Source organism: Corapipo altera, unplaced genomic scaffold (assembly GCF_003945725.1).
Source record: "Corapipo altera isolate COAL_440 unplaced genomic scaffold, ASM394572v1 0, whole genome shotgun sequence".
Lineage (NCBI taxonomy): Eukaryota > Metazoa > Chordata > Aves > Passeriformes > Pipridae > Corapipo > Corapipo altera.
Window position 1 is genome coordinate 10,618,562 of NW_020884872.1, and position 26,663 is coordinate 10,645,224.

The following is a 26,663-nucleotide window of genomic DNA, read 5'->3' on the forward strand; positions in this document are numbered from 1 at the left end:
TTAGCTACTGGTAACCACACAGCATTACCCTACAAGCACCATTAAATACAGAATAGTGGGTTTTCTAGGGTTTTGTAAAAACAGTCAGTTAAATGTCTCATATGCACTTCGTAAGGTTAGTGCATAATTTCTGTTTACAAGTTAGGGATTAACAAGTGCAGAATGATTTTCTCTCCGTAATTTTTCAATTTATTTGAATAAAAAGGAGATGTGTTTTTCTCAGCTTTAAATGACAAAGCAACACAGATCACAAAAAAGACCAAAACTACAACACATTCTGCCCTGTTCTGTAGCTCACAAAGTACCCAGTTATACAATCCTTACTGGGAAAAGTCAACATCCTATTTAAAAAAGAAAAAAAAAAAAGTAGGCTTGCAAGGTAGGAAAAAACTACATAGAGACAAACTGTCCAGTAGATTCTCCCCATTCCCAGAAAGTAAATAAGCAAGGTCCCTTACCACAAAATCTTTAAAGGAACTAAAGAAACTGCCACAGGATAAATAAAGGTTAAAAATAACAAGGTAAGAGTAAGGCCAGTTTTCACGGTGGCAGCATCTGTCCGTGGGCCTGCACTAGAAATAACCAGGAAAACAGACCTCATAGCACAGCAGCAAAGCTTGCTGGCAGTGCTACACTAGCACTGCTCTCCACCATGTATTTCCTTCATATATATCATTTTACATTTGCTTAACTCCATATTATCTGCCTATTTTACCATTCAGAACTTCAGCGCTGTTGGAGGCTCTGGTTTTGTTTGTCACTGTGAAAGAGCATGTTGGATCATCATGCACTCAGTAGAGATAAAAATTAAATACAGATTAAAATAATGCTGTAAACAAGGAAGATAAAGGAATAAAACAAATTGTAACCAGGCTGCTGCTATCTCTATTGTATGGAGGTTGGATGAAAAGCAAGGTATCCAAATATGCAATTTTTGTTTAATGACAGCACTGTACACCTCTTAGAACTGAAAAATTGCTTATTTTTCTATAATGCCTTCAGGAAGAAAAAACACAACACGTGTCATCTATCTGCATAAGGAAGGTGTTTTTTGAATTATAAAGTACTCAGAATGTCACAATAAAACAGGCAAGAACTCCAATGGATGTGAAATTTGAGGGATTTCCTGAAGACTTCCATTTTAACTGGAATTAAAAGAACTTTGTTTTTGACAAGACAGAACTAACGATGTATCTTTGAAAAATGTACACATATTTTATCTGTGCCAATAGGACTTAATCTGTTCATTTAAGTGTGTCCAGAGACCTGATTAGGCACTCCTGTCACTGTGATAAAAGCACATTGGCTAAAATATGGGGGAGTATTAGATCTGCTCAAACAGTAAACTTCACTCTCAATCAGTGTAAGAGCTTTATTCTCCTCTCTCCTACTCTCAGCCACATGCCCTGTCTCACATTCTGACATTTGCTGCACTCCTCTGCAAGGCAGTTGAGGTCATTAATCCAGTGGAAAAATAGCCCAGCAAAAAGAGGGATAATTTTCTGCTGGAAAGTTCATTGAGCTGTCACATGAGAGGGAATGGATGGGAGAACAGACAAGGAAAGAGAAGCAGACAACAAACCAGACTGTCAGTTTAGTTCCCTGTAACTTTACCCTGCATGCAAACAGGGAGGAGTAGATGGTGACATAAAGATTCAAATGCCCACACTATCAATCCCTTTGATTTGGTTGGGGGATTCATTTCCTCTGTGAGAATTTTGGTTTGCTGTTGCAGAATTCCAGCTAAGGCAGTGAAGGATGTAATGGGCAGGAAGTTAACCCAGATTTCCCTTGGTATGTTTGCTGTTGTCTCACTTTAACTTATTTTTGTTCTTGTGTACCACAAGCAATATAAGCCACCTCTGTCACAGCAGACAATGTAAAATGCAGTCTCCTACACCAATGAAACTTTGTAGTTATGGCGTTCGCCTTGTCATTTTAATATTTCTATGTTCTGCCTCTGAAAATATTCACAAAATATATTTACCATATTTTAAGTGCTGATAAAAGGCAGCATTGCCACTCCAAAATAATGTACCAGTCAATCTTATATAAATCCACAGGAACAATTTTTCAACATTAGCAATAAGCAAAGACAAGAAAAGCATTGAGGTACAATATAAAGCATATGATTAAACTTCATTACATCTTTTAAATCTCTTCTTTTCTTGAAGAGCTACAGTTCCTGTTATCATACTAATTTACAATGAATTTAGGACCCAATTTTCCTTTACCTCTCGTGTTTGAAAGCAGACAGCTTCTAGTGCAGCAAAGGCGATGTGTTTTTTATTTGTAAACTGAGTAAGGCCACAGATAATACTGTTGAGAGAGAAAAAACCCCAAAGTTAGGACAAACTTCTTAGCAGACATACACTGTTATTTCAGACCCAGGTCTTCTAAGTCAAAGCTCTTTTTTAATATTAAAAAGCTTGTTTTTCTTAAATGTAAACTCTCTCATTTTCCTTACAAAGATACTTTCAGGCTCCAATCAATTAAGGTGCCATAAATTAATTTGGTTTTGCCAATCTGCATACAGATGGATGTATACTCACCCATACACACACACAAATACCCCCACAAATTCTAGTCTGCCTTAAAAAAAAGTTTAATTGAGACTGATTTATCTTTAAAAAATAATATTAATTATCACTATAATCTTAATAAATTCTCTATAGCTTTCAATTCTTATGGAAAAGCATAGTTTGGGTCAGTTCTGTGCTCTAAATGCTTGAAATTGTTTTCAGATCTTTCTGGCCATTCATTGTTTCTGAACCTTCAAAGAGGTTTTTGGATATGGAAATTCTGCTAAATCTACCCATGAGTAAGCTGAATTCTGTCAATGTACTCTGAACTGCAGCAGAGCAAATAACCATCCTTTTATCCTATTTCAGCATTCAAGGAACAGCAGCACACTACACAGAAAAGCTGCTGTATTTGGTATACATGGATACATGCAAGTTCAAAGATATTAAAGGGTATTTTTAGTTGTTACCATTCTGAAGATCAGCTTTTAACAGATAAAAAGTTAAGCACTGTGATCTGAAAAATGGTAAAAACATCTATCTCAAAGATTCTTCTTTTTACTTACGTACAAGAAGCATATAAATTCTAAAGATAAAACTACTTGAAACCTTGGGAACTAGATATCCTTTAGGACTTCTTTTCTCACTTTAGGGAACTTATTTTATATACAAATTTATATGCTTCTGTGATTCCCATGGCACGTGTGATTCCAGGAACAGTAGGCAAGCTTACAACAGCAGAAAAGACAAATGAAAGGCTACTGCTACAGCTAGTTACGTCTGAACTATCCAGAAAGGGGCTGGAAAAAAGGAGTAGAAAAGAGTTTTCAATAGACTGGAAAGAAAGCTGGATATAAGGGGAAACAGAAAAAGTCAGAAGGATTTAAGTGGCCTGAAACTGAATTCAAACCACTGATCAGCACTAAATTCTTCCTTTCCTACTTTTGTTGCCTGACAGCTCACAAGAATGCAGATCTTCTCTTCTAATTTTAGTGAGATGAAAACCCTTTCAGAACCAGAAATTGTTTTCCCTGCCCTCCTTTCCCCCTCCTTTTTTTTTTTTTTTCAGAGAGGGGCAAGAAGGGGAGAGGAGGATGAGTAGCTGAGCTGGCTAATCCTTCTTTTTCTCCCAGTAGCAATTGCTGCTTTGAACAGGATAAATACAAAACAGAAACTCAGTAGTTTCTTGAAGATACCACAGAGAATGATGTATCTGGACATATCAAAGGAACAAAAAGAACGATTTCCCACGCCTGGAAGGACAAGCATGGTAGATTTGTAAAATGATTAAAATCCTCTGCAAATGCAGCGTTCAGTCAGATCCTTACCCCCTTGCACTGGGTTCCCAGTATGGTGCATACAGTCCTGAAAATGCCGGCACAAAGTAGACGCCATAAGAAGTCCCCACTTCTGCAGCCAGTTTTTCTAATGCACACACACACAAACAGGCTTCAGTTAGCTTTTCACAACTGTACCAACACTTAGATACATCACTTAAAAGTGTTACTATTTAAATTGGAAAAATATTCAGAATATATTAGGTAGCTACAAAAATAATCAAGCCATGTATACAATTAAAAAATACAACTAGTGCTGGCACTCTGCTCCTTGTTAACTAATTTTCTGTTTACAACAGTATGAATGGAATATGGAGCATAGGGAGTTGTGGGAAATGTAAAATGTAAAATCAAAACCAAACCCCAAAATTATGTGCTCAATATTCTGACCTAGATTCTGTGAGGTTTTCAAAGGTTATCCTGTGGGTAAAGAATGTAATCTTCAAAGCACTCCAAAAGGTCACACTTTTCTTACATTTGAGTCAAGACAAGCAAGTGAAACTGGATCAAGACCAAAGGGAGTTAAGAACTAAATTCCCATTAACTTCAAATGAATTTAGAGTTCCAAATTCTCAGCTTACGTATATAAATCACAAGGCCACCTACAAGGAATTCCAAAGTTTCTTAATATCTGAGTAATAACTGTGGATATATGAACTCAATACTAAAATATTTGTAATTAAAAAAATTATATTAAGATATCTAGAACTGCAAAGGAAATAATACTAATGTGCAGCTCATTCCTAGAACAAGAAAGGAAAGCATTTTTTTTCTGCTTTTGTAAATTTTTTGTTTGCATTGATCAGAGGAGCATAGCACCAGACAAAAATAGCAGGAAAATTTAAAAAAGTCTTTCTAAAATGATACTTTTATACAGACTCCACTTAAAAAAGGAGTGAAGGGAGAAGGAAGGACATGTTTAGGGAAACACAAAGAGATGATGAAGCCCTACATGACTTTACCAACACTGAAAAGGTTAAAGTTCTTGAAACTGAAACCTTCCAAAGGTCTAGTCAAACCTGTGAAGAGGTACTGCAGTGTCTCAACAACTAATTCATGTGACAGTAGTTTATATTCTGCTGTATGATTTGCAAAGTTTTCTTTCATAAAAACAGAATGATGTTTTAAGTTTTTGCTTAACCTTTGAAGTTTTATATAAAATTTTAATTCTAGATTTTTCCATCTTTCAATAAGATATCAAATTATTAAAAATATGTAAGGAATCTCTTTTTAGTCCTAAGTCTTATTAAATTAGTCACTTTCAAATGTATGCCCTTGCATGCTTCTGATATTTTTTCCTTTTCCAAAATTTGATATACTCCTAGTTTCTATAATGTCACACACCAGTTTGTTTCAGTTCAGCTCAACCAGAAAACATCAGCTGCACAACTGCTAAAGGATTACTGTATTCTTAGCCAAAACAGATTACTCTCCTTCACAACTCCTTTTTAAGAGGCAACTTTGCAAACTGAGGTCGTTAACTCAATGGATATGAAGCCTTCTACATAAATTATTGTACATGTAGGGCCTCAGGTTCTCATATTTAGGACAAGAATATGTAGGTTTAGGATCAAATATGGGCTGGAGTCTGTAATACAGACTTAAATACTCTTGACTCTGGAAAATTCAACACCACACGAAAGCAGGAGATACATTGTATATATAGTATCCAACTGAATATCTGTTTGCTAGAGAAACTAGTAAAAAGTACAGATTGAAAAAGAACAAAGTTTCCAAGACTGTATTGAGAGGCTCTATGAAATGCATGTATCAATAACAGTGAGTTCATGGTTGCAAAGCACATTACTTAAACATAGCGAAATACATGCACCTTCCATCTTTTCTTTAATATTTTGAGTTTTCATTCACCAATAGAGACATTATGACACTGGAAAACTTTAAAACCTGAACAGTTCCAAATTGTGAATACTCACCAACTTCCAGTGAAGACTTAGCGATACCCAGATTGTCCCTCAGCCAACGGACAACAGCACCAGCTATTGCAACAGATCCCTGAAGGAAACAAAATCACCACATTAGGAGACAACAGCTGGTAGCTTTGTGTTCCTTTTTAAATGACTGGAGAGGAGGGGTAGCTGCGGCCTCCAACTGCAGGTTTACAGTCACAGCTTGAAGCACTCCCAAGAATGCTCACAACTACACCACAAGTTTCTCGGCATCTGGAGACTGCAGTGTAAAAAGGGCAGCCTCTTACACAGGCTCCATGCAGAAAAGGTACATATTGTGTGCTTTTTTTCCATGAGGGGAAGTTACAGTGACATTTCCTAAGCAGTCTGCTTGTCTTTCTAATTTATGTCTTCTCTTGAATATACAGTTATGAGGTCCAGTAGCCTCAGACCTCTTTTTCTGACAAATTAAGATTTTTATGCTTTGATTTAAAGAAACAAGACTGATTACATCCAGTCTAAACACAAATGCCCAGAAAGACAGAAAATTTAGGCACTGGTGCATTTGCCAGCAAAATTGCTCTGAATTTTTGAATTTGGCCCTTCATGGCTCCATCATACCGCAGATAAATGACATGGCTCTCATCTCACTCCAAAGTGCAAATGGACTTCTCCACAAGAGAATCTCAAGTTTACTAGACCAAGCTTCAAGTAAAACAGGAGCAGCATTGTATTTTCATTCAAATCCATTGCTGGAAGGGGCAGGGGTGTTTTCTAAGCAGCTGGTTATTACTGTTACAAGATACCACTCCGATTTAAAAGAAGAGGCTGAATCTATATTTTTTGCCTTTCTGGGAAGTGTCTTAAGCAGCAGACTGTGGATGATTCTAGTACGGATATAGGATAAAAGACACTTAACATCTTCTGTTGAAGCCATGTTTTCAGACAATATCAATAAAGACGTGGAGGCAAAGCAAAGCACACATGCACGTGTTTCAGCATGCAGAAATAAAAATCACTCTCAAGACAGTTCCAGTTCTTGATTCAAGAACATGGCTTAAAAATAAAACAAACCTCTCACACACCCACACAAAATAAAAATCCCAAAGCTTGACAGAACATGGCAAATGCAAGATTCACTTTCCTTAGGGAAGGAAATGAACACAGCCTCCTACATCCTCGTAAAGTACTATAAGCCACAAACTATTCTCCCAGTGAAAAAAATTCTGTGTGTTGTCTTTGTTTCTCATGGAAAACATAGAGTGTCTGCAGAAGCTCAACATCAGCAGAGAATTCAGTATATCTGTTCCGAGAATAACTATTAGATTATAATAGTTAGTCCACTTAAGCAGCACAGGCGGAAGAGTAATTATTTTGCTGTTCCCAATAAAGCTTTAGTGCCAAATAGGTGCTCAGCTGATCTGTGCTTCAGAAGCAGAGCTTTAGAACAATGAACCCTGAAGTAAAAATACAGTTTTCTACAGAATTTGGATGCCCTCAGACTTGTGTGGAGAACCAAGGAACTAAATTCTGTAAGTAGGCATCTAAATCTAAGTAGGTAAAAAAAAGCTAAATTGTTAGAGGATTTTCATCCCAGAAATTTGGTTCAGATTTTTAAAGGTAGAAGTAAAATCCATTACAATGAAAAAAAACCCATTTAGTTATGACTTTTATTATGAGAGGATAACTGAAACACTAGTACTTCCCCTCCTTTTTTCTTAAACCAAATTTACTACAGAAATCTTTCTGTTTTATTTATTTATAATATTCATTAAGGATTTGAGAGAATGAATAACAAAAGAAAAGTTTTCACCATCTTGCTCTGAAAATATAAATGATGCAAAGAAGAAATATTTTATTAGATTACATGATATAGATTGGAGATAGGGATAACCAAAACCACACATGAGCCTTGAGGCACACAAGCTAAAACATTTCCATGCAGCTCAAGATGACATAAAAAATACCAGATAACAGAAGTAAACAAGAACATGTATCACTAAAAAAAGGAAGAAACTGCTGAACTTACCTCTAGTGCATAACAAACAGGTTTGTCTCTGCCCAGTTTGTAAGCTATTGTGGTTATAAGACCATGCTCAGAAAACACAGACTAAATGAGGAAATGGGAAAGAAAAGGTAAAGCATGAACAGAGGTAGGAAATATTTAAATTAAAACATTCAAATTATAATAAACAAGAAACCAAACCTTCAAATGAAATACGGAAATTTTAAACAAAGTACATTATCAGTCACTCTAAATAAACACCTGTCATAGAACCCTCAGATTGCTGGTGCTAATTCTCATTTCCACAAGCTGCCACAGATCTTTCCAGCCTCCTTAGAGCAAAGAATTGGGGATCTTTAGAAGGAGATGGAAACGAGAAGGAAGCCAAAGCTTTGAGTTATTTATTGAACTCCAACTGCAAAGAAATAATGAGAGAAAAGAGAAGAAATAAAATAGCCAAGAGAATGAAGAAGGCCTGTGGTTAAGTAACACAACACTTCAGCCTCTCTGTGTGACGTTAAGAAACTTGTACAGGGAAAGAGTAAGAAACTTGCTATGAAAAGTTCTGTTTGGACACTTAATGAGCTAGGAAACGGAGTCTTACTGAAATACCTTCAACAAACTATTATTTTCTATTCTTTCAGATTTTAGTCTGTGCTTTTCCTTATGTCTGGCAACATGATTGTAGTTAGTAAGTCTAAGAAAGGCTAACATACAGCTGTATTCGAGAACTTAAATAAAGATTGTAAAAAAAATAAAAGGGAACAACAAAAAAATGCAACTGACCTTCTGACCTGTATTGCACAGCAAGAAACAGCCTGTTCCGTACCTGGCATGAAAGCAAAGCAAAATTAGACCAAAATGTTTAAAGGACAACCTGTTACTGCAACTCATCAATTCACGAGTCCCTTGTGGAGAATCAAGACACTACATTTTGACCCTTGAAGGTTATTTTACCATTAACTGATGATAAAACCATCCTCAAAAAGGTTGATTTAAATGCAGCCTGAAGCTGAAAAATCTAGTCACATTCCTCTCTCTCTGGCTATTTTTTGTACAACACTTTATCAAGTAGCGGATGTGGCTGAAAACTAAGTGTGAATTCCTCTTTGGTGGCAGTGTTTACCTACTTCAATTTAAGATGATTATGAAAGCTACTTTATAAAATAAATATTTCACAATATTAAAGGGGAAATTTTAAGAAACTTTGCCCTTGTCATAAAGAAGAGGGTTTTCTTTAAATATATTCTATTCAAAAACTTTTAAAAATGTTGTGTTTCTCATTTGAAGACCACATCATGTATATGTGTACGTGTACACGTGCATACAGACACAGTTTAATAAAAGGAGTACAAAATCCTACAATCCACTCTAATTTTTTCTGAGAAATTATGAGTTCCCTACCTTTCTAAACCTCCAAAAATCAATACCTTAAAACAGTCTTCAGTTATACTTAGAGAGAAAAAGAGTAAAGCAATAACAGAAATAAGCTAAAAAAATCTTACTTTTACCTTTTAGTTTAGTGCTGTTCACTTTTTTTTTGAAAGGTCTCTTGTGTTATAAAAGCATTTATTGTAAAAATACTTTGTGATAACATTACTTAGAACCATATTTGTTTTACTAAAACACAAGGTCACTAAACATTCAATTTGTGCATAAATATAAAATAAAAAGTGGAAGTCAATTAGCCACAAATATAGATGAATGTGTAATTATACCTGTGAAAGCCCCATACTGTGCATGTACCTACATGCTCCATAAAGCACGTGGTTGTAAATGGAACAGTAAGTCATTTAAGCAGAGAGCTTTTTCTCAAATGAGTATATGATTACACCAGTTGCCCAATTTAACTGATCAGTTATTTTAAACAGGGGACATGAAGAGGCTGAGAAATAGGAAAAAACAAATGCAATATTCTCCATGCTGAGCTGGACAGAGAAGTAAAACTAAGTACTGCAACTGAAATGAACCTCTTCCATCCAGCAGTGCTGTGCCATTCAAGTCTATGCAATTTAACTCACAGGCCTCTATTCATTTAATTTTAGGTCATAATTTAAATGATACCTGCAACTGTTTTAATCTCTCTTTTGGAAAATTTTAAAATGAAAAACCTCCTGTCACACAGAGATTTTTTTTCAGAGTGGCTGTGTTCCAAAATATACCTCACAAGCCATGTAACTTCAACCCCTTCACTACTTTATATAATAAAGTCAGGACATGGTTTACTTTGTAGGTCAGTACAGTCAAAAAGTAGATCTGCTAACTACAAAAGCATTTGGCAGCAAGCTTGAAAAATAACATAATACTAAATTCAAAACAGAGCAGTGTTTGTCTTACAACTTTAATAATAACTTACGTATTTTTTGCTTGCCCATCTTGAAAACACATTTGCCCAACGAGCGCAGCAGACTGGTCACCCAAGCACTGAAAGTGGGAGACATTTTCTTTAGCAAATGCCAGCACATGAATTATGTGCATGAAAAAGGACTGTGAACAGATATATTTCACTGTAACTTGAATCTATTTGTACCACACAGGCAACTGAAAGTGAGGAAAAACCTATAGAGACAAGTTATGCTTTTTATTACTCTTCCTTTTGTAAGAACTAAAAATGAAATGTGTTGTGCTACTTATGGTGAACAATTTAGAGAAATAAAATAAAATTTACTATCTTTACGTATGTTGTATTGGAAAAAGCTGAGAATCTGCCCAGCATTTCTGGACTATGTATAGACAGAACTTCTTTTATACATATGAGGCAGAGCTTGCTTCCACTTTGTAATGTTACTTCTTTACTTAGAGAACCTAAGTTTCCAACAGCACTGCATACATGCATTAAAGCTATCAGCTGTATTTCCACAGTCAGGCCTTAATAATGATGAATCAAGCCAACCAATAATTCATCTTCCAAATTTTACTTCATGTTTAACCTGAAGTAAAACCCACCAACTTAATTCATAGCAGAACTCACTCATCTTAAAGCTTTTTCCTGTGAAGCTTTGTTCCTGCAGTATCAGGCTGTCATACTAGAATCTGGATTGAAGTAGGACTTACCCCAGAAATTGGTACTCCTGTCAAAGCTCCAGACTTCTGTTTTGCAAAAAGAGAAAAAAAGCTCTAAGTTAGCTTTCCATGACTACAACTGAAGGCAATGAAAAAGAAGCTAAGCTTCTAATGTTCAAAGGAAAACAGCCATGTAAATAACATGGTTCAGTTCAGGTGTACACTCAAATTCAGCTTAATGCAGCTCATGTCTAAAACACTAAGAAACAGAAAGCAGGGAATTTTAGAGATATACTTTATGTCACCTCAAAAGTTCTTACCATAAATTCTCTTTAAATCATACTATATAGAAAATTAAGTTCTGTGTAATCTGTGCAGTAAATGCCAAGTGTAAAATGCAAAAGTGCAAAATGGTAAAGTGATTAGAAAAAAACATGACTGTGGTGACACTCTAAGTGAAGACGTGTCTGATTTTACAACACAGCATTTTGAGCCTCATAGAGACTTTCTTCCAAATACTACCACAGAGTTTTTCAGTTACATTTCTGCTACAGAATCATAAAGTCATTTACATTGGAGAAGACCTCTAAGATCATCAAGTCTAACCATTAACACAGCACTGACAACTCCATCATTAGAGCATGTCCCTAAGGGCCACATCAACGTGTCTTTTAAGCACCTCCAGACCAGGTATGGTGACTCCACCACCTCCCTGAGCAGCCTTTTCCAGTGCTTGACAACCATTGCTGTGAAGGCTCTTATCACTTCTTACTTGGAAGAAGAGATTGACCCCCACCTCACCACAAGCTCCTTTCAAGTAGTTTTAGAGAGCAATAAGGTCTCCTCTGAGTCTGCTTTTCTCCAGACTGAACACCCCCAGCTCCCTCAGCTGCTACTCATAGCACTTGTGTTTCAGACCCTTCACCAGCTCCAGAGCCTTTCTCTGGACATGCTCCAGCACCTCAAATGTCTTTCTTGCAGCAAGGGGTCCAAAACTGAACGTTGGATTTGAGGTGCAGCCTCACCAGTGCTGAATACAGTGGGATGATCATTTCCCTGGTCTTGCTGCACACACTATTGCTGGCACAAGCCACGATGCCATTGGCCTTCTTATCCACCCTGGCACATGCTGGCTCATGTTCAGTCGCTGTCAACCAGCACACCTCAGTCCTTTTCCTCTGGGCAGATTTCCAGCCACTGTCCCCTAGCCTGTAGCATTGCCTGGGGTTGTTGTGACCCAAGTGCAGGATCCAGCACTTGACCTTGATGAACCTCACACAATCGGCCTTGGCCCATCAATTCAGCCTGCCCAGATCCCTCTGCAGAGCCTTCCTACCCTCCAGCAGATCAACACTCCCACCCAACTCAATGTCATCTGCAAACTTAGTGAGGGTATCCTGAGAATTTTATTTAATTAGTTAACTATTTCCTGACAATTTCAACTTCTTTCTTTAAATTGTTTCTTTGTGTGAAGATGAAAATGCATTTTCAGTAAAGCCATGCAAGTGTATTTCCAATCTGAATATCTTTTTCTTTAATTCTCATTTTAATTAAATGGATTTATGGCAACTGCATTTATAAATTCACTAAAAAACTCTGCATGAATCTGATATTTAACTATAATAGAATTAATATTTTTAGACAGAATGGCCTTCTTTTCTCATTTATAAAATGATACAGCCAACATCTATTAACCAGTAGCTGTATTTTTTATTTCACTATAAAAAGAAATATTCAACAGTCTGCAAATTAAGACAAACACATACATCAAGATCACATTTTAGAAATAATTTTGGCATGAACTTTAATTGTAATATTTCAGATTTGGAAATACATGGCAAATTTATTGGTCTAGAAAGTGCACTTTTACTAATCCTTAAACCAAAGAAAATGCACAGCATCTGAGCAGAATGGGTAAGATATAGGTGGTCAGCCTAATGGAAGCCTCTACTCACCAGGCTAGGACAGATTTTCTACAGCCAGCAAAAGGAAGAAAAAGAAAAAAAAAATGGAAGGAAAGGGGAAGAGAAACAGAAGTTCACATTTAAAGTGATGAGCAATTCTGTTGTAGTGGTCAGGTAGTATCTTTTCCATTTACCTCACTCATTCAGCTTAATACAACTCACTCCCATCTGACCTTCACATAGATAAGTCAGCAATAACTTCTAGTGGCACTTCCATTAACACATTAGCAAAAATATTTACGTTTCAGGGAAGTTAGAGTTATATTTGAAATAAAAAGCTCATAACTTGTCTTAATTACAAAATGTCTCTATGTTCTTAATTAAAAATAGCACAGTCTACCAGGAAAAAGAATGCAAAATCAAACATACAGTTTATCCAGTTTTGAAGCTAATAAATTAGATGCCACTGTACCAGAAGAGTTGGTGCTGTATCAAAGTAAACAAATTTTCAGCTTCATATAATATTATACAACATTAGATAACAACATGCTAATCAGAAATCAAACAATATGGGTCTAGAAAAAGTCATCAGTCTTAATCTATAGAAATTCTGTCAAATCCATATTGATACAGTTATATTTTTACAAGATTAACTTCATACAAATACTAGAAAACATACCATCAGGCCATATATCTCAGAGGAGCTTCGTACTTTTGGAAGTATTTCCATAGGAATCTCAAAGAACCTGAACACAATACAAAATAATGTATATATATGGTCAGTGCTAAATCAGAAAACATCTTACAATTTTTTTCTTAAATAAGTTTAAGCTTAAGAAATAAAAAAACCCCAAACCTATAAAAGGAACTTTGATTTCTAGGGTTTAATCCATAGTTATGTGTTTTTCCACTTGTTACAGTACATTACATTGATTTTTGGAGTAAACCAGCATATATTTCAATATTTTGAGGACATATGCAACTCTTTCATGTGGGAAGTCATTCCTCTTCTAACAATATCTTTATAATACAGTTGGTAATAAATATATATTTAAAATAGAGACATTATCATTGTAACTGCCTCACAAATTTGATTAAGTAATGAACTATTAAATGTCACTGTTTACATGAACCAGACCTCCACCTACAGACAGATTCTGCTACTTTTAGTTAATCCAGACCATAGTAAACTGGACATCTGGAGAACAATGAATCTTAGTCACTAATGTCAACAGTAAATAAAAAGTAACTGCTGATCTTACTCTACATAAGAGATTCTTACTATTAAATGAGTTAGAAAGTATCTAAATAACAGAATTACTGAAAAAATGAGCTTACTGGCAGAGCTCAGGATCCCACTCCAAGGAATGAATGTTGAACAACATCGTTCTACTGGCATTGGTTACATCTGTACAGTGAATTCCTCCATTCTTCCCACCTGTCAAACTCTGAACAAAAAAATAACAGTATTTGTCAAGGAAAGATATAGGTTTCCTTCAACGAACTACGAAAAAAATTCTAAGTCACAAAGGTTTTAGCTTGGGACTGGGAACTCTGATATTTCTGCAACAACTAAAGAGGCAGGCCTAATACAACTTCCTAGAGCCCAAGATTCTTCTGAAAGCGTGTGTAAAATTTTACAGCAACCTACATAATGGCAAACTACATACAAGAATCTATAAAAAAATATAGTGATACAGGGACAGTAAAAGTTCATCTTGCAAGGAACTTTATAGGAATTTCCTTAGTGGGTTGTATTAACATCATTGTGTGATCCCAGTGTGTCCCTGTGCTCTACCACAGCACTGTATCACAATACTTTGCATGGGAATTTGCGTGACATAGAACTTAATTTTCCAAAGAGTGATAATAAATGCACAAATACATACCCATATAAGCCATGAATCAATAGTACCAAACATAGCTCTTCCATCATCAACTGCTTTTTTAATCTCTTCCACATTATCCAAAAGCCATCGAAGTTTCACTGCACTAAAATAAGTGCTAAGTGGAAGGCCAGTCTTAAACTGTAAAGTTAAAAAAAAATCATTTTATTGCCATGAAAGTATCTTTTCCATAAATACTGTAGTTATATATAAAAATGGTGACAGTAAGTGAAAAAGCAAAGATGTAAAACTCAAGAGAAATTACACGAACTTGTAATTTAATTAAGCATACAACATCAAAACCAAATAACCAGTGCATTAATGGACAAAGATCAAAGCTGATCTAAATGCAGTTCAAAGATCATTTACGTGGAAAAAGTTGTTTGCAGAAATCCTGTCTTATCTAGGAAATCTCTGTATGACTTGACAACAAGTCACAACAACAAAAATGAGCACAACATGGGAAAGATGAAATTTGTATTCTACTAGAATTTCAAAATGAAGAAAATTTATATGTTTTTTGACATCCAATTCATGCCTACAAGAAACGTAGAATATAAAAAATGCATAATTTTTATACAATCAGTCAAGGACAATATTAATCAAAGAACTGTGACACCTTTTAGCAAGCATTTTTTCCAAACTGTTATATATATACTCATATACATAAAAATGAATTCGCTCTTTGTGAACTATCTTCCCAGTTATCAGATTGGCTGCAATTGATTTCAATATTAAGGCATAAGATGAGAATGGATAATTAATTTCACATCAATAAATTATTTCCCAAACAGTTTTTTTCTACATGCTTAATTTTTGTGTGTGATGTTTACTTATCATTGGCTGGATAGCACATGATTGAGTCTCACTATTACTCATTTAACTTCTCTAGTGAAATGTGTAAGGAGTGTTAATTTAGGAAATGAAACATTTTCTAGTCTGAGATCAGTGTATTATGCACATTTTTTTATTCCTTGGCAAGCTAAGGAGGGACTAGAAGCTACAACTGACTTACTTTGTTTTGGAGAATTTTAAATATATATATATATCCAAAACATCATATACTGTAGCAGCTAAATGTTCTGGAATATCTCTTACCTTAGAAAAGGCTTTGTTTTTTCCTGGAATTCTATTAAGAAGACGTTCAACCGTTGACTGGGTTCTCAGGTCAAGCCACACTAAAAACATGAATAAAATTAACTGATCAACAGATTTAATACACAAAAAGTGACATGTACAGGCTACTTCTACAGAATTACAACTCTTGCCAGTAAATGTCTGTCTATTTTTGTCTTTTCATGTAGTTGAAAGAATATTGTATTGCCAGTGTATTTTAAATGCACTGTTGTAAAAATTAAAAATGGTTAGGTAAACTCACTTGATTTAGAAGAACAAATTATTTGAGAAATCAAACAGAATTTTCCACATAATAGGATATATACTTGATCAGAGTATAGGCAAATGACTAACACTACTTTGCAGCAGATGACTGTGACTAAACTAAGAGGTTAAAAAACAAATAGCAGGTTGATTATTTACTATTCCTTTATAAACTTTGAACTAAAGGACCATGTCAGTTATTAAGGTATAGCTGGGCTTAAGATAAAGCTGTTAACTACACATATTTGATTATAGAATATTCAAATACTGTGATACCATTCTAAACTGTATCTGTCACTTGACAAAGCCTAAAAGAGCAATTCTAGACAATTACCATTTTTCAGCTGGCAAAATCTGATCAATAGGATTCTTTAAACCCACTTAACACGATTTTCCTTTATAGTTAAATCAATAGCATTCTGAAAATTCCAAAGTGATTATGCACAAGTCAGAACTTCATTACATGAAAGGAACCAAGGAGGCCCTCAAGAACACTGGGGGTTTTTTGAAAACCCATAAAGATACTTATTAAGTTAGAATTTTCATGGAAGAGGGTTTTTTTAACTGCACTGGTATATATACAAACACACAGCTTATGACACAGATATCAAAAAATCAAAGAAATTAGTAGGCTAGGCCATAATGAGATCTGCACAGGAAACTGGGAAAGTATTTTTTCCACAACACGTTTGTATTATGATATTACATATTCAGAAAGGATAGTAGTTACCAATAGCATTATACAGAGGTTCTCCAGTTGTCTTGTCCCAAACCACTGTCGTTTCTCTCTGATTAGTGACTCCAATGGCTTCAGGACAAAATAGAAAGAAGTATCCTTTTCAGAAGGTTTGATTTCCTCTTTTGGTGGGGGGGGGGGAGGGACGGAAAGGAGAGGTGGAGAGGAGAGAGGGACAGGTAAGGAGAAGAGGAAAGTAAATGGGAAATAAAAAGCTTCCAACTTCTTTATCTTATAATCTAGAAGTGTTACTTCTAAAAACTCATCTTTCAACTTTTGCTGCTTAACCTATGTGCTCTAAATCTCTCTCTCTTTTTTTGGCCACAAACTGAGATAGCAACAACACCAACAGTGAAACTAGCTTTTCCCGAATAAGTCCTAAATTAAATTTCAGAATTTCTTCATTTATCACTTGTCTTTGGTTTTACAAGATTAGGTTAAATCTGCATTGCTAATATACACAAGGGACTTATTTTCTCCTTATTCCTCCCAAAAAACCTTCTTTCAACTCCAATTTAACATTTTATTTGAGGCTGCACATGCTGCCACCTTTCTGTTTATTAACTTAAAAACTAGAGAATCTGAATTGCTCAACCACGAGTATGTTAAAGGCCTCAGTTACCCCTAAGTACCTTTTATGTTAGAGATGTTTATGTTCAGTTGTTTCAGTTTTTCACAGGTCTTCTCCACACATTCAAAGACAGAGTTTAATATTTCCTTTGGATCTTGTTCCACCCATCTTTAACAAACAGTAAACACCAGTTAGCAAAAAATTACATTAAAAAAAAGAAATTCTAGTCTGAAAAATAAGCTGAACATTTTGATCAAATTATAACTATAAAACATGTTTTACATATCTAGGAAAAGTATAAGGAATTTCAAACCCTTTTTAAACTGTAAGCTGCATTTTCACAAAAATGCATCTGCAGAAAACAAAGAATTTTGTTTTGTTTTATTCCACATGGGGGGCATTGGCAGCAAATGGTAAGTCAGTTAGGAACAAATAAACAAAAAAAAACCTCATTCAGAAAACAAGCTAAGATATTTCTATGGATTGAGCTGAAGACTATGATTAAATTGTAAAAATGACCACCTTAAATGAGATGCTAAATTTTAGTTTTAAACTTTGAAGTTTAGACATTAAATACGGTAATGAGTGATCAGAGCAAAACACTAAATGTTTTTATTTTTTGTAACTCAAGGCATATACTGAACACCCAGTGTGTTATTTTATGCCATTTTTCCTACAATACAGTCTTTTATGGCCGATACTATGCTCCTAATAATTATTAATCAACTTGAGTTTTGATCACTCATAGATAAAAATACATAAGGTCTACACAAATAAAAAACAAAAAAAATTCATACCCTTCTTTAGGGAATTTTTGACTTATTTCAACTTGATGGTGACTCAAGAGCTCTGCTGTTTTTGCATTAAAAACCTGCAAATAAATTGCACAATGGAATTTTCTGTGAACACAGAAGTTTAAACAATCAATTAACATTTATTCTTTTGAACAAATACAGTGCTGTGATAATGGATAGTAATTTTCTATCAGCAACTCCACTATCTATATAACCTAGGTTCAGATATATGCATTTTTGTAATTAAGATAGGCAAAGAGTATTTTGGTAAACTTTGCTGTCAGTCTGTCAATTATAACTGTTTTTTTTCTTGATGGATTGGGAAAGAATCACATTTTTTCTTGTTGTGGCTGTAGAAATTAAACAAATGATGCATTTTAGAATATCTCCCAGTAAAATACCCCTTGGTATTGGCAAAAACATTTCTTTAGTTGCTGCGGTGATACTCTAATGCCAGAGCGATGTGTTTTCTTGGGTTAGCTCACTTTTAAGAAGAGTGAGAATCTGTGAGAAATCACAGAAGGGACCAAACTGTGAAGAGAGAAAAAGCACCCAGGCAGAACCCAGTTTACCTCAAAAAAATCTACAAGTACAGAGCTCATGAACAACCTGATAAGAAAAGAATGCCACTGCTGCAACAGAATACATTAAAAAAGAGAAGAATATGCAGAAAAGTAACTTAAATATGGATATACTACAACAAAAACCAGCAGAGTGGAGAATCATGAGGACTATTTTAACAGGTGTTCTTAAGGAATCACAAGTTAGAGGTTCTGCCTTGCAGTAGAAGGTCAGGTGGAATGCTCAACAATCTTCATAAACCATCAGTGGCCTGTTTCCAAAAGGAATCTCTGCTGTGGCCAAGTTAAGATGACACCTGGTAAAACATCCAATTCAACTGTACAATGAGTAACCCAGAGTAACTGGGTGGGCAGTGATGACATTCCTGTGTAAAGGGCTCTTTCTCACAAGCACCATGCAGAATCTTTTGCTTGAAGAATGTTCAGGGACCTGGAAAGTAAAATCTAACAACAGGTTCAGGTGAACTGCAGAACATGTCAAAAGGACATCATATTAATTTTTATGGCAAGCAGAGGTGAGCCAGATTTAGAAACCACTCACATGCTAAAGAAACAAAATTCAGTTATACCCATCCGCCCTCCAGGATACAACTGAATCTTTTCTAGACTTCCTTGTTAATGCTCTCTTCTCATTCCACAAATTTTAGGAATTTCTCTTAAAGCTTTTAATCCATAAGCTCTTGATTACATTTAGACAGTACACTTTACTCTGAAACTATTAGAACAATTCTGACAAAAAGGAGATGAAGTTCTGATTCTCCAATTTCTTTGGAACATTGAAGTGTATCTTCAGAGTAAAACTTTGAAGTTTAGAAACATTCTACTTATACAGTAGAATCACAGAAAAATTCAGGGTGAAAGGAACCTCAAGAGATCTCTAGTACAACCTCCTGCTCAAAGCAGGATCAGCTATGAGATTAGACCAGGTTGCTCAAGGACTTTTTTCGTAGGTAAGTCTTGAAAACCTCCGATGACGAAAACAGCACAACCTCTGGAAAACACTGAAAGCTAATTTTCACTCTCCACTGCCCAGAAGGGAAGTCTTAAAAAGGTATGTGATTGTTCTTTTCTCTTACCAGCTGGAAAGATTACATAGAGAGAGCACCACCACATTCTTTTTGCTACATTTACTTATCTGTGTTTCGTGTACCAGCTCAGGCTTGACATGAAGGTATGCAAAAAAAAGGGAAAGCTCTGTCAGTATTATACTTTTGGAAGGAACTTGCAAAATGGGATATGGGTCTTTAAATGCTACACAACAGATCTAATAGAAGAGGCTAAGTTTTGCATGTGCACAGCAAAAGTTTTTAGAATAAAGAAAGATAGAGGACTTTCTCTTGAACCTGTATCTGACCTACTAACAATGTTAAATATCATTCAGTAATCATTCACCATTAATCATTCGGTATTCCTTGAAAAAGAAGGCACTGCAAGGGATTCCTGCTGGTAGCAGGAAACACGGAATCAATTAGAAAAAGCCATGAGCGAACCGGGAGTGTGAGACACACAGACACAGCAATAAGTTGTGACAGTACCAAATTCTCAACAGAAAAAAATAACACTAAAAATGCACAGATTTTTTCATGCCCATAGAGAAGAACTAGGTAAACACACTTTCCTAACCCATTACAAACAAATCCACAAACTTCTGACATTCTCAACAAAAGCAGCAGACATTCCTTCAGGAGAAGGGATTTTGCAGGAAACAATCCATGCTCAAGGCCAGGTTGAGTAGGGCCCTGGTCTAGTGGAAGCTGTCCCTGTCCATGGTGTGGGGTGGAACTAGGTGATCTTTAAGGTTCCTTTCAACCCAAATCATTCTATGATTCTATGATTCTACACTGATAAATAGAATTCTGATGTGTGAAAAGATGCCAAATATGAAAGAGTCATTAAATTTAAACATAAATGATGATAAATAAAGGAATAAATACAGTAAATGGGACCTCACAGCCTTCCTTGCCTACTCCCTCCAAAAACCCACAATTGTTGTCAAAAAAAAAAAAAATCTCCTATATAATCCCTGTTTTTCTTCAACTGGTGAGATAGAGAAGTAAGTGACAGTAAGTATGATATTGCATGCAGCTTTGGTCACCACAATATAAGAAAGGTATTTAAGCTGTTAGAGAGTGTCCAAAGAAGGACAATGAAGATGGTGAAGCTTGAGGGGAAGCTGTACCAGGAGCAGATGAGGTGACTTGGTCTGTTCAGCCTGGAGAAGAGAAGACTTTGGGGAGACCACACTGCAGTTACAACTTCCTTGTGAGGGGAAGAGGAGGGGCAGGCACTGATCTCTGTGGTGACCAGTGAGAGGACCTGAGGGAATGGCCTGAAGTTGTGTCAGGGGAGGTTTAGGTTGGATATTAGAAAAAGGTTCTTCACCCAGAGGGTGGTTGGGTACTGGAACAGGCTCCACAGGGAAGTGGTCACAGCATCAAGCCTGACAGAGTTCAAGAAGCATCTGGATAATACTCTCAGGCACATGGTGTGACTCTTGGGGATGGGCTGAGTTGGACTCAATGATCCTTGTCCCTTCCAACTCAGTATATTCTGTGACTCTGTGAATAATTCAGATAAGGTCGATATATTCCTCTTGGAACAGGTTTGAAGTGTATTTCTGTAATTTGTTGGGAGTAGAGGCTTTCATTCCTTTCATACTGATTAAGAACTGGTTCAAGTTTATGATACCGATCTCTTGCATTTTGTAGAATGGGGGAAAGAGTCAAAGTCAGTTTTGTCCTTATTTTATCAGCAGTAGTCATGAAAGAATTGTCTACGCTATTTGGACACGTAGAGCGATCTTGAACAGACATGAAAGTGAAAATCACCAGATATGTGCTAAATTATCTGGTGAGAGAATAAAGAAGGCATAAATAACACCCACTCTCTACTCCTAACAAAGAATTAGAGCTTGAGCCTTGAGTCTCAAGACTGGAGAGAAGAAAGACCTACTTAGCCATGCTGTATGTGAGCAAGCAGACAAGCACAAGGGCTGAGCACTTAATTCAAGCTCTTTATAGGATCTTTAATATAATGCATCACATGAAGGGGTGTTGTTACTCATATTACATATTATGTATTACATTCAGTTTTTATTATCTTGGTGGAAAAAATTATCAATCCATCATAACAATTTTCAAAGAATGAAAAGAAATATGAGGCTCACAGAAGTGATGCAAGAAGCTGCACACCTGAAAAGACAATATAGAAAACAGATTTTAGAAGTAACTTTCCATGACTCTCAACTTTTGTAACCTAACTCTGCCTACAGAAAAGCTATTTTTGTTAGTCTGTGCTGTATCCTCATGAGTTTCTGTTAAGCTGGAAAAGCCATGGCTTTGCAGGCAAACAAGCTCAGAACTGGAGTTCTGCAATTGCATTGAAATCAACCCAGCTGAGGTAAGGATAATAGACAAACAATAATTTTCTCTTTAACATTTAACCAGGAATGCACACAGTCAGAATTTATGAATAAGTACAGTTTAATGAGTCTCCTAGAAATCATCTTTCTTGGAAGACTCCTGATGAACAGACATCCCTTGCTCACGATTATGGGATTAAAGCGCAAAACTGCACTGCATTTTAAGTGATAGGAGCTAGAGAAAAAAATGCATTTGCAATATTTTTAACCATTCTTGGCTAGCTATGCAATGAAGTTTTGCTTTTTCCCAAAAGGTCATGTTACTTCAGTAGAGAGGTGAAATGAATTCCCCTCTGAAAGGTAAGCTTAATGGGTATTAATCTCTTCCTTACCTAAAATCAGTTTTTGTTTATTGAAAACAATGCTTGCAGTGTGTTTTATCTTTATTTGAATGCTTCTTCTGGAGATGAAATAAAGGAAGAAAGAAATATTTCACAAGGGTGAGAAAAAAATTTTCTGTGTCTGCCTGACAAACCTAGTACTGTACAGGTACTTCACTGTATTTTTCAATTCTTGATGTCCTGGATAAAATGCCAGAAAGACTTTATCCAGCAAATACTTTTCAAGAGATCAAACAGTGGTTCAGCTCACCATTAGCTATTGAGCCTTAGACTTTTGCAAAAGAAGTTATGGTGGATTTTTATATAATTCATGAATAATGTAAAATGGAACATGAGAAATGCAAGTATTTGATGAAAATATTTGACAAAACATCTCAGCCAGAATTTAGTCTTCTGTGTACACTTGTTTAGCCTACTCAATTTATTTTCCTGCTTTGTATCTTTAAGAAAATGAGCCTTAAACACTGAGCTCTCCCTGGTAACTCCGAATCTGTTATCCAGGTTCAACCCAACTTAACAGAAAAGTTGCAAGCTCAAAAATAGTTACATAGTTAATTTTGCAAAAGTAGCTTATCAAAGTAGAGATACAAAATGGGGTTCCTGAAGGGTAAAGCTACAGCATAAACTAAAACTGCATGTGTGTTTTGCATGAGAGGCAAAGATAAATAAGGAGTGATAGTAACAGAAATGCATCTGAGTTCTGGTGCCTCTTTATTACTTGTGCTCACACAGACTCCTCATTCACGTAACAGACTAAAAACTTGTGTCCCTACACAGAATAATTTGTTCTGAAACTAATCTCTGGAGGTCATCTAGCTCAACTCACTGCTCACTAAATTTAAGACCATGTTGTTCTGGGCCTTTTCTGGTGAGGTGTTGAGTATCTGCAAAGCTGAATATTCCACAGACTTTCTGGGTCCTTATAGTGAAACGTTTCTTCTTTCCATCTATTTGAAACTTTACTTGCTGCAACTTGTGTTCATCGCATGTTGTCTTTTTCTATGCATGTTTGAGAAAAGGCTGGTTCTGTGTTCTCTGCAAACTGTGGTTGGAGAGGTGCAGACAACTTGTTGCCTTCATCTGAGAGGGCATTTGAACCCATCCCCACAGCTGTTGATGAAAATACTGTGGGGTATCAGCCCTCACTGCTGACAGTTGTGGAACACCACTGGTAAATCTGCCAGTAATTGTAAATTTAGACTCTGAACTGTTGACACTACTCTTTGGTCTCATAGGACCAGACAATTTTTCACCCAGAACTCTTTAACCTGGTCGAAATCACCTGTCTTCCACCTTAAAAAACTAGATGATAGGCAAAGTAAACAACAACTTGATTTTGGCTTGTGACTTGGCAGAGACAAAAATTGTTGGAAGTACTATAGAAAAAAAATGTAGAGAGATCATTGAGAAAGGCAAGCAAAACAACTAATGGTAAAAGATCAAGAGGCAATAAGAGAGCCAAGGAAACAACTCAGGCACATACAACACTACGTTACATTTTGGCTTAAAATATTTCAGAGCGAAGTCTCTTCTAACTGCAGCAGTCCCTTTCCAGCACAGAATTCTCTAGGTACACTTGTTATCTGCATGACCAATGTGGCTTGTAGCAGATCCCTGCACACTTTGCCCTCTTCTTTCCCTCCCCCCATGTTCTGATTTAACTCACTGATCACATGTCTTATTTGCTCTAATCCATGCAACTTCATTATCACAATAGTATGATCACACTGCCAAGTTTAAGACAATGTTGTATTTTGACATGAGTTGAGAGAAACTGAGACAGATACAAGAAGAATTGAAGAGCGACAGACACACTACACTTTTTGAAAAAATTAGGGAGCACCTGATTCCTCAAAGGAAACATACCTCATGCAGACAGGCAAAATCCCCCCGACTATGTACAAGCCATCAATGAATGTGTCTAGTGTAAGAAATTCCTTGTAAGAGGAACTTGTAAAAAGCACGTGCATATAAATTTAAAGTTTGTAGTGTCTCTTTCAGTTCTACTCATGTTATCCTTTCAGGACAAGAAAAAATTAACTTGGCGTATATGTAAGAGCAGATAGAATTTATCTTCATGTGTTAAAGGGAACTTCTTTAGACTTGTTCCCAAAAAGGACTCCTGACTGGCATTCAGGGCAGACTACTGGTGTCATTTGTCAGTTTGGAGTTTCCCTCCACCCCCAGATCTGTGTTTTGTCATTTGACAATCCCATGAAGGTCGTGATATTGAGTAATAACAGTAACACAGGTCAAGAAGATATTCTAGTCTCCTGCTTCATGAAAGAACATTGCACAAAAAAAAAAAAAAAAAAAAAAAAAGAAAGCAAACCAAAACATTCAATTTCCCAATTCAATACTGTGCATATCTGACAACATTTATCAGTATCTCTATCCCTTTCATGGAGGAATTTATCAGTGGGATTCAAGTAAGTCAAATTACCATGACTTACTGACTAAGGGACAGGGTATTTGTAGAGATTTGCAAGCAGGAAGTTTATATCATACCTTTCATATATAATAATATTAGTTACAGTCTATTGCATAATATACAAATAACTAGATCCTTCAAGGCTTATATATACGATTAATATATTAATTGTTCCATCCTTAAACAAACTTCTCTTCCTCCAGTGTTTAAACAAGTCGGTGTTTCACAAGGTTCAGCCACCTGAATACCTACAGTGCACAGGATGCACTGACATGAGGGCTGGAACCGCAGCAGGCCTGGGTAGGTTTTAGAGGGGAGCACAGCGGAGTCATCGCATTGTTTGAACAGCAGCTAATCGTAGTCCCTGAACTCGCACGGATCTACCTCTCTAATGCCTGAGGACCACGTCCGTTTGATTCCGTTCAGGGTGAGACACTCGACCCGCAGATTTAAACCGGCAGAGATTTAAAGCGTAGCCTGCTCGGAGCAGCGGGATTTCGCGGTCCCGTGGAGCAGCAGAGACGCTGGTCCGGGGCTCGCCCTGGGACCGCTCCCGGCCGCGCTCCGTGAGACGGGCGCTGCTCCCGGCGGGAATGCGGCACAGGGACACCGGCGGGAACACCGGTGGCTCCGGCACCCCGGGCCACCGGCGGTACAGAGGCAGGAGCCGGGTCAGCGCACCCCGGCCCTGCGGGCCCGCTCCCCCTGCCCTTCCCCAAGGGCACGGCCAAGGACCTCGCCGGGGTGGAAGCGGGAGAAGGCGCAGGAGCCGCGGGTCCCCTACTCAGACCGTACGGGGGGTGCTGCCTGCCTCCGGCGCCGCCCCGATCTCCCCGCGCTGTGCTCACCAGGAAGCGGCTGGAGCTGGTGCCCTGATCGATGGCTCCCACCAGCGGCCCCAGCGCTGTCCGGTCGGTCGCGGCCATGAGCCCGCCCGCCCCCGCTCGGTGCCCGCTCGGTGCCCCGGGCCGGTCGCTCAACGCCCGTAACGGCCGCGCCGGCGCCGCACGGGCAGCTCGCGGCCGGCGGCGCGTGGCTGGCGGGTGAAGCCGGCGGCGGGGGCGGGGCGGGGGGCGCTGCCGCGCGCATTGTCGGTGCGCGGCCAATCAGTGGCCGGGGCGCGGCGGGGGCGGAGCGGGAGGGGCGGAGCCGGGGGCGCGCGAGGGGGTGTGTCACATGACGCACGGTGCGCGTCACGCCCTCAGCCCCCGCCCCTCGCCCCGCCCCGGTGCCCCTTAGCGTGAGGGGGGAGGCGGGAGGGCTGAGGCGGCTCCCGAGGGGGGATCGTGTCGCTCCCGGGGGATCCCGCTGAACCAGCTCCCGGGCACCAGCCTGGGGTCACTTGTGCCCTGAGGCGTCGTTCCCCGGAGCGAAACCTGTTTCTCTCTTAATCGGAACAACCCCCTCCCTCTCCGAGGCGGGATGTCCCCGCTCGGGGCACTCCCAGCCGGGACGTCCGCTGGGAGTCTTTGTGTTCAGAGGGAATACTGCCGCGTATTTTGTATTACTACAAAACTGAGTGACCACAGCACTGGCCGAGATATGATATTTGTATCTATGATACAACCCCAAAGCGGCATTTCATCTCTTGAAGCTTTGCCCTGCGTTGCGCAGAAATATTCATTGACTTAATAAAATGGAATCTCGGTCTCCCTACCTTGCGTATCTGCTGGTAACTCGCGCTTCAGGAAAAACCCCTGGTGTTGCAAGACCCATGATGGAATTGCAAAAGCCAACAGTGTTGACTGGAGCACACAAGAAGTTGCCAGTGACACATGGTGCCAGTAAATCAGCCCCCACAGACACCATTAAACTGATTTGCCTGCGCTGTGACTCCCCATTAC

At 37.7% G+C, this 26,663-nt stretch overlaps 1 protein-coding gene across 3 annotated transcripts in view; it reads right to left on the reverse strand.

Moving 5' to 3' along the window:
- GK (glycerol kinase) overlaps positions 1-25,800 on the reverse strand; it is a 32,915-nt gene extending 7,115 nt beyond the window's left edge. Inside the window, exons 1-16 of one of the 3 annotated variants that reach the window (XM_027636564.1) lie at positions 25,668-25,800; positions 18,049-18,122; positions 17,313-17,419; positions 16,675-16,752; positions 15,663-15,742; positions 14,568-14,705; positions 14,017-14,126; positions 13,358-13,424; positions 12,730-12,747; positions 10,826-10,861; positions 10,128-10,195; positions 8,558-8,600; positions 7,796-7,876; positions 5,794-5,872; positions 3,851-3,947; positions 2,235-2,319 (exon numbers count right to left, since the gene is read on the reverse strand). In XM_027636564.1, the coding sequence (XP_027492365.1) occupies positions 2,235-2,319; positions 3,851-3,947; positions 5,794-5,872; positions 7,796-7,876; positions 8,558-8,600; positions 10,128-10,195; positions 10,826-10,861; positions 12,730-12,747; positions 13,358-13,424; positions 14,017-14,126; positions 14,568-14,705; positions 15,663-15,742; positions 16,675-16,752; positions 17,313-17,419; positions 18,049-18,122; positions 25,668-25,745 (1,239 nt within the window). In that variant the 5' untranslated portion in view covers positions 25,746-25,800. The remainder of the gene's footprint in view (positions 1-2,234; positions 2,320-3,850; positions 3,948-5,793; positions 5,873-7,795; positions 7,877-8,557; positions 8,601-10,127; positions 10,196-10,825; positions 10,862-12,729; positions 12,748-13,357; positions 13,425-14,016; positions 14,127-14,567; positions 14,706-15,662; positions 15,743-16,674; positions 16,753-17,312; positions 17,420-18,048; positions 18,123-25,667) is intronic. The other 2 variants (XM_027636582.1, XM_027636572.1) reach the window with 2 other exon arrangements.
- Positions 25,801-26,663: the final 863 nt, after the last annotated feature.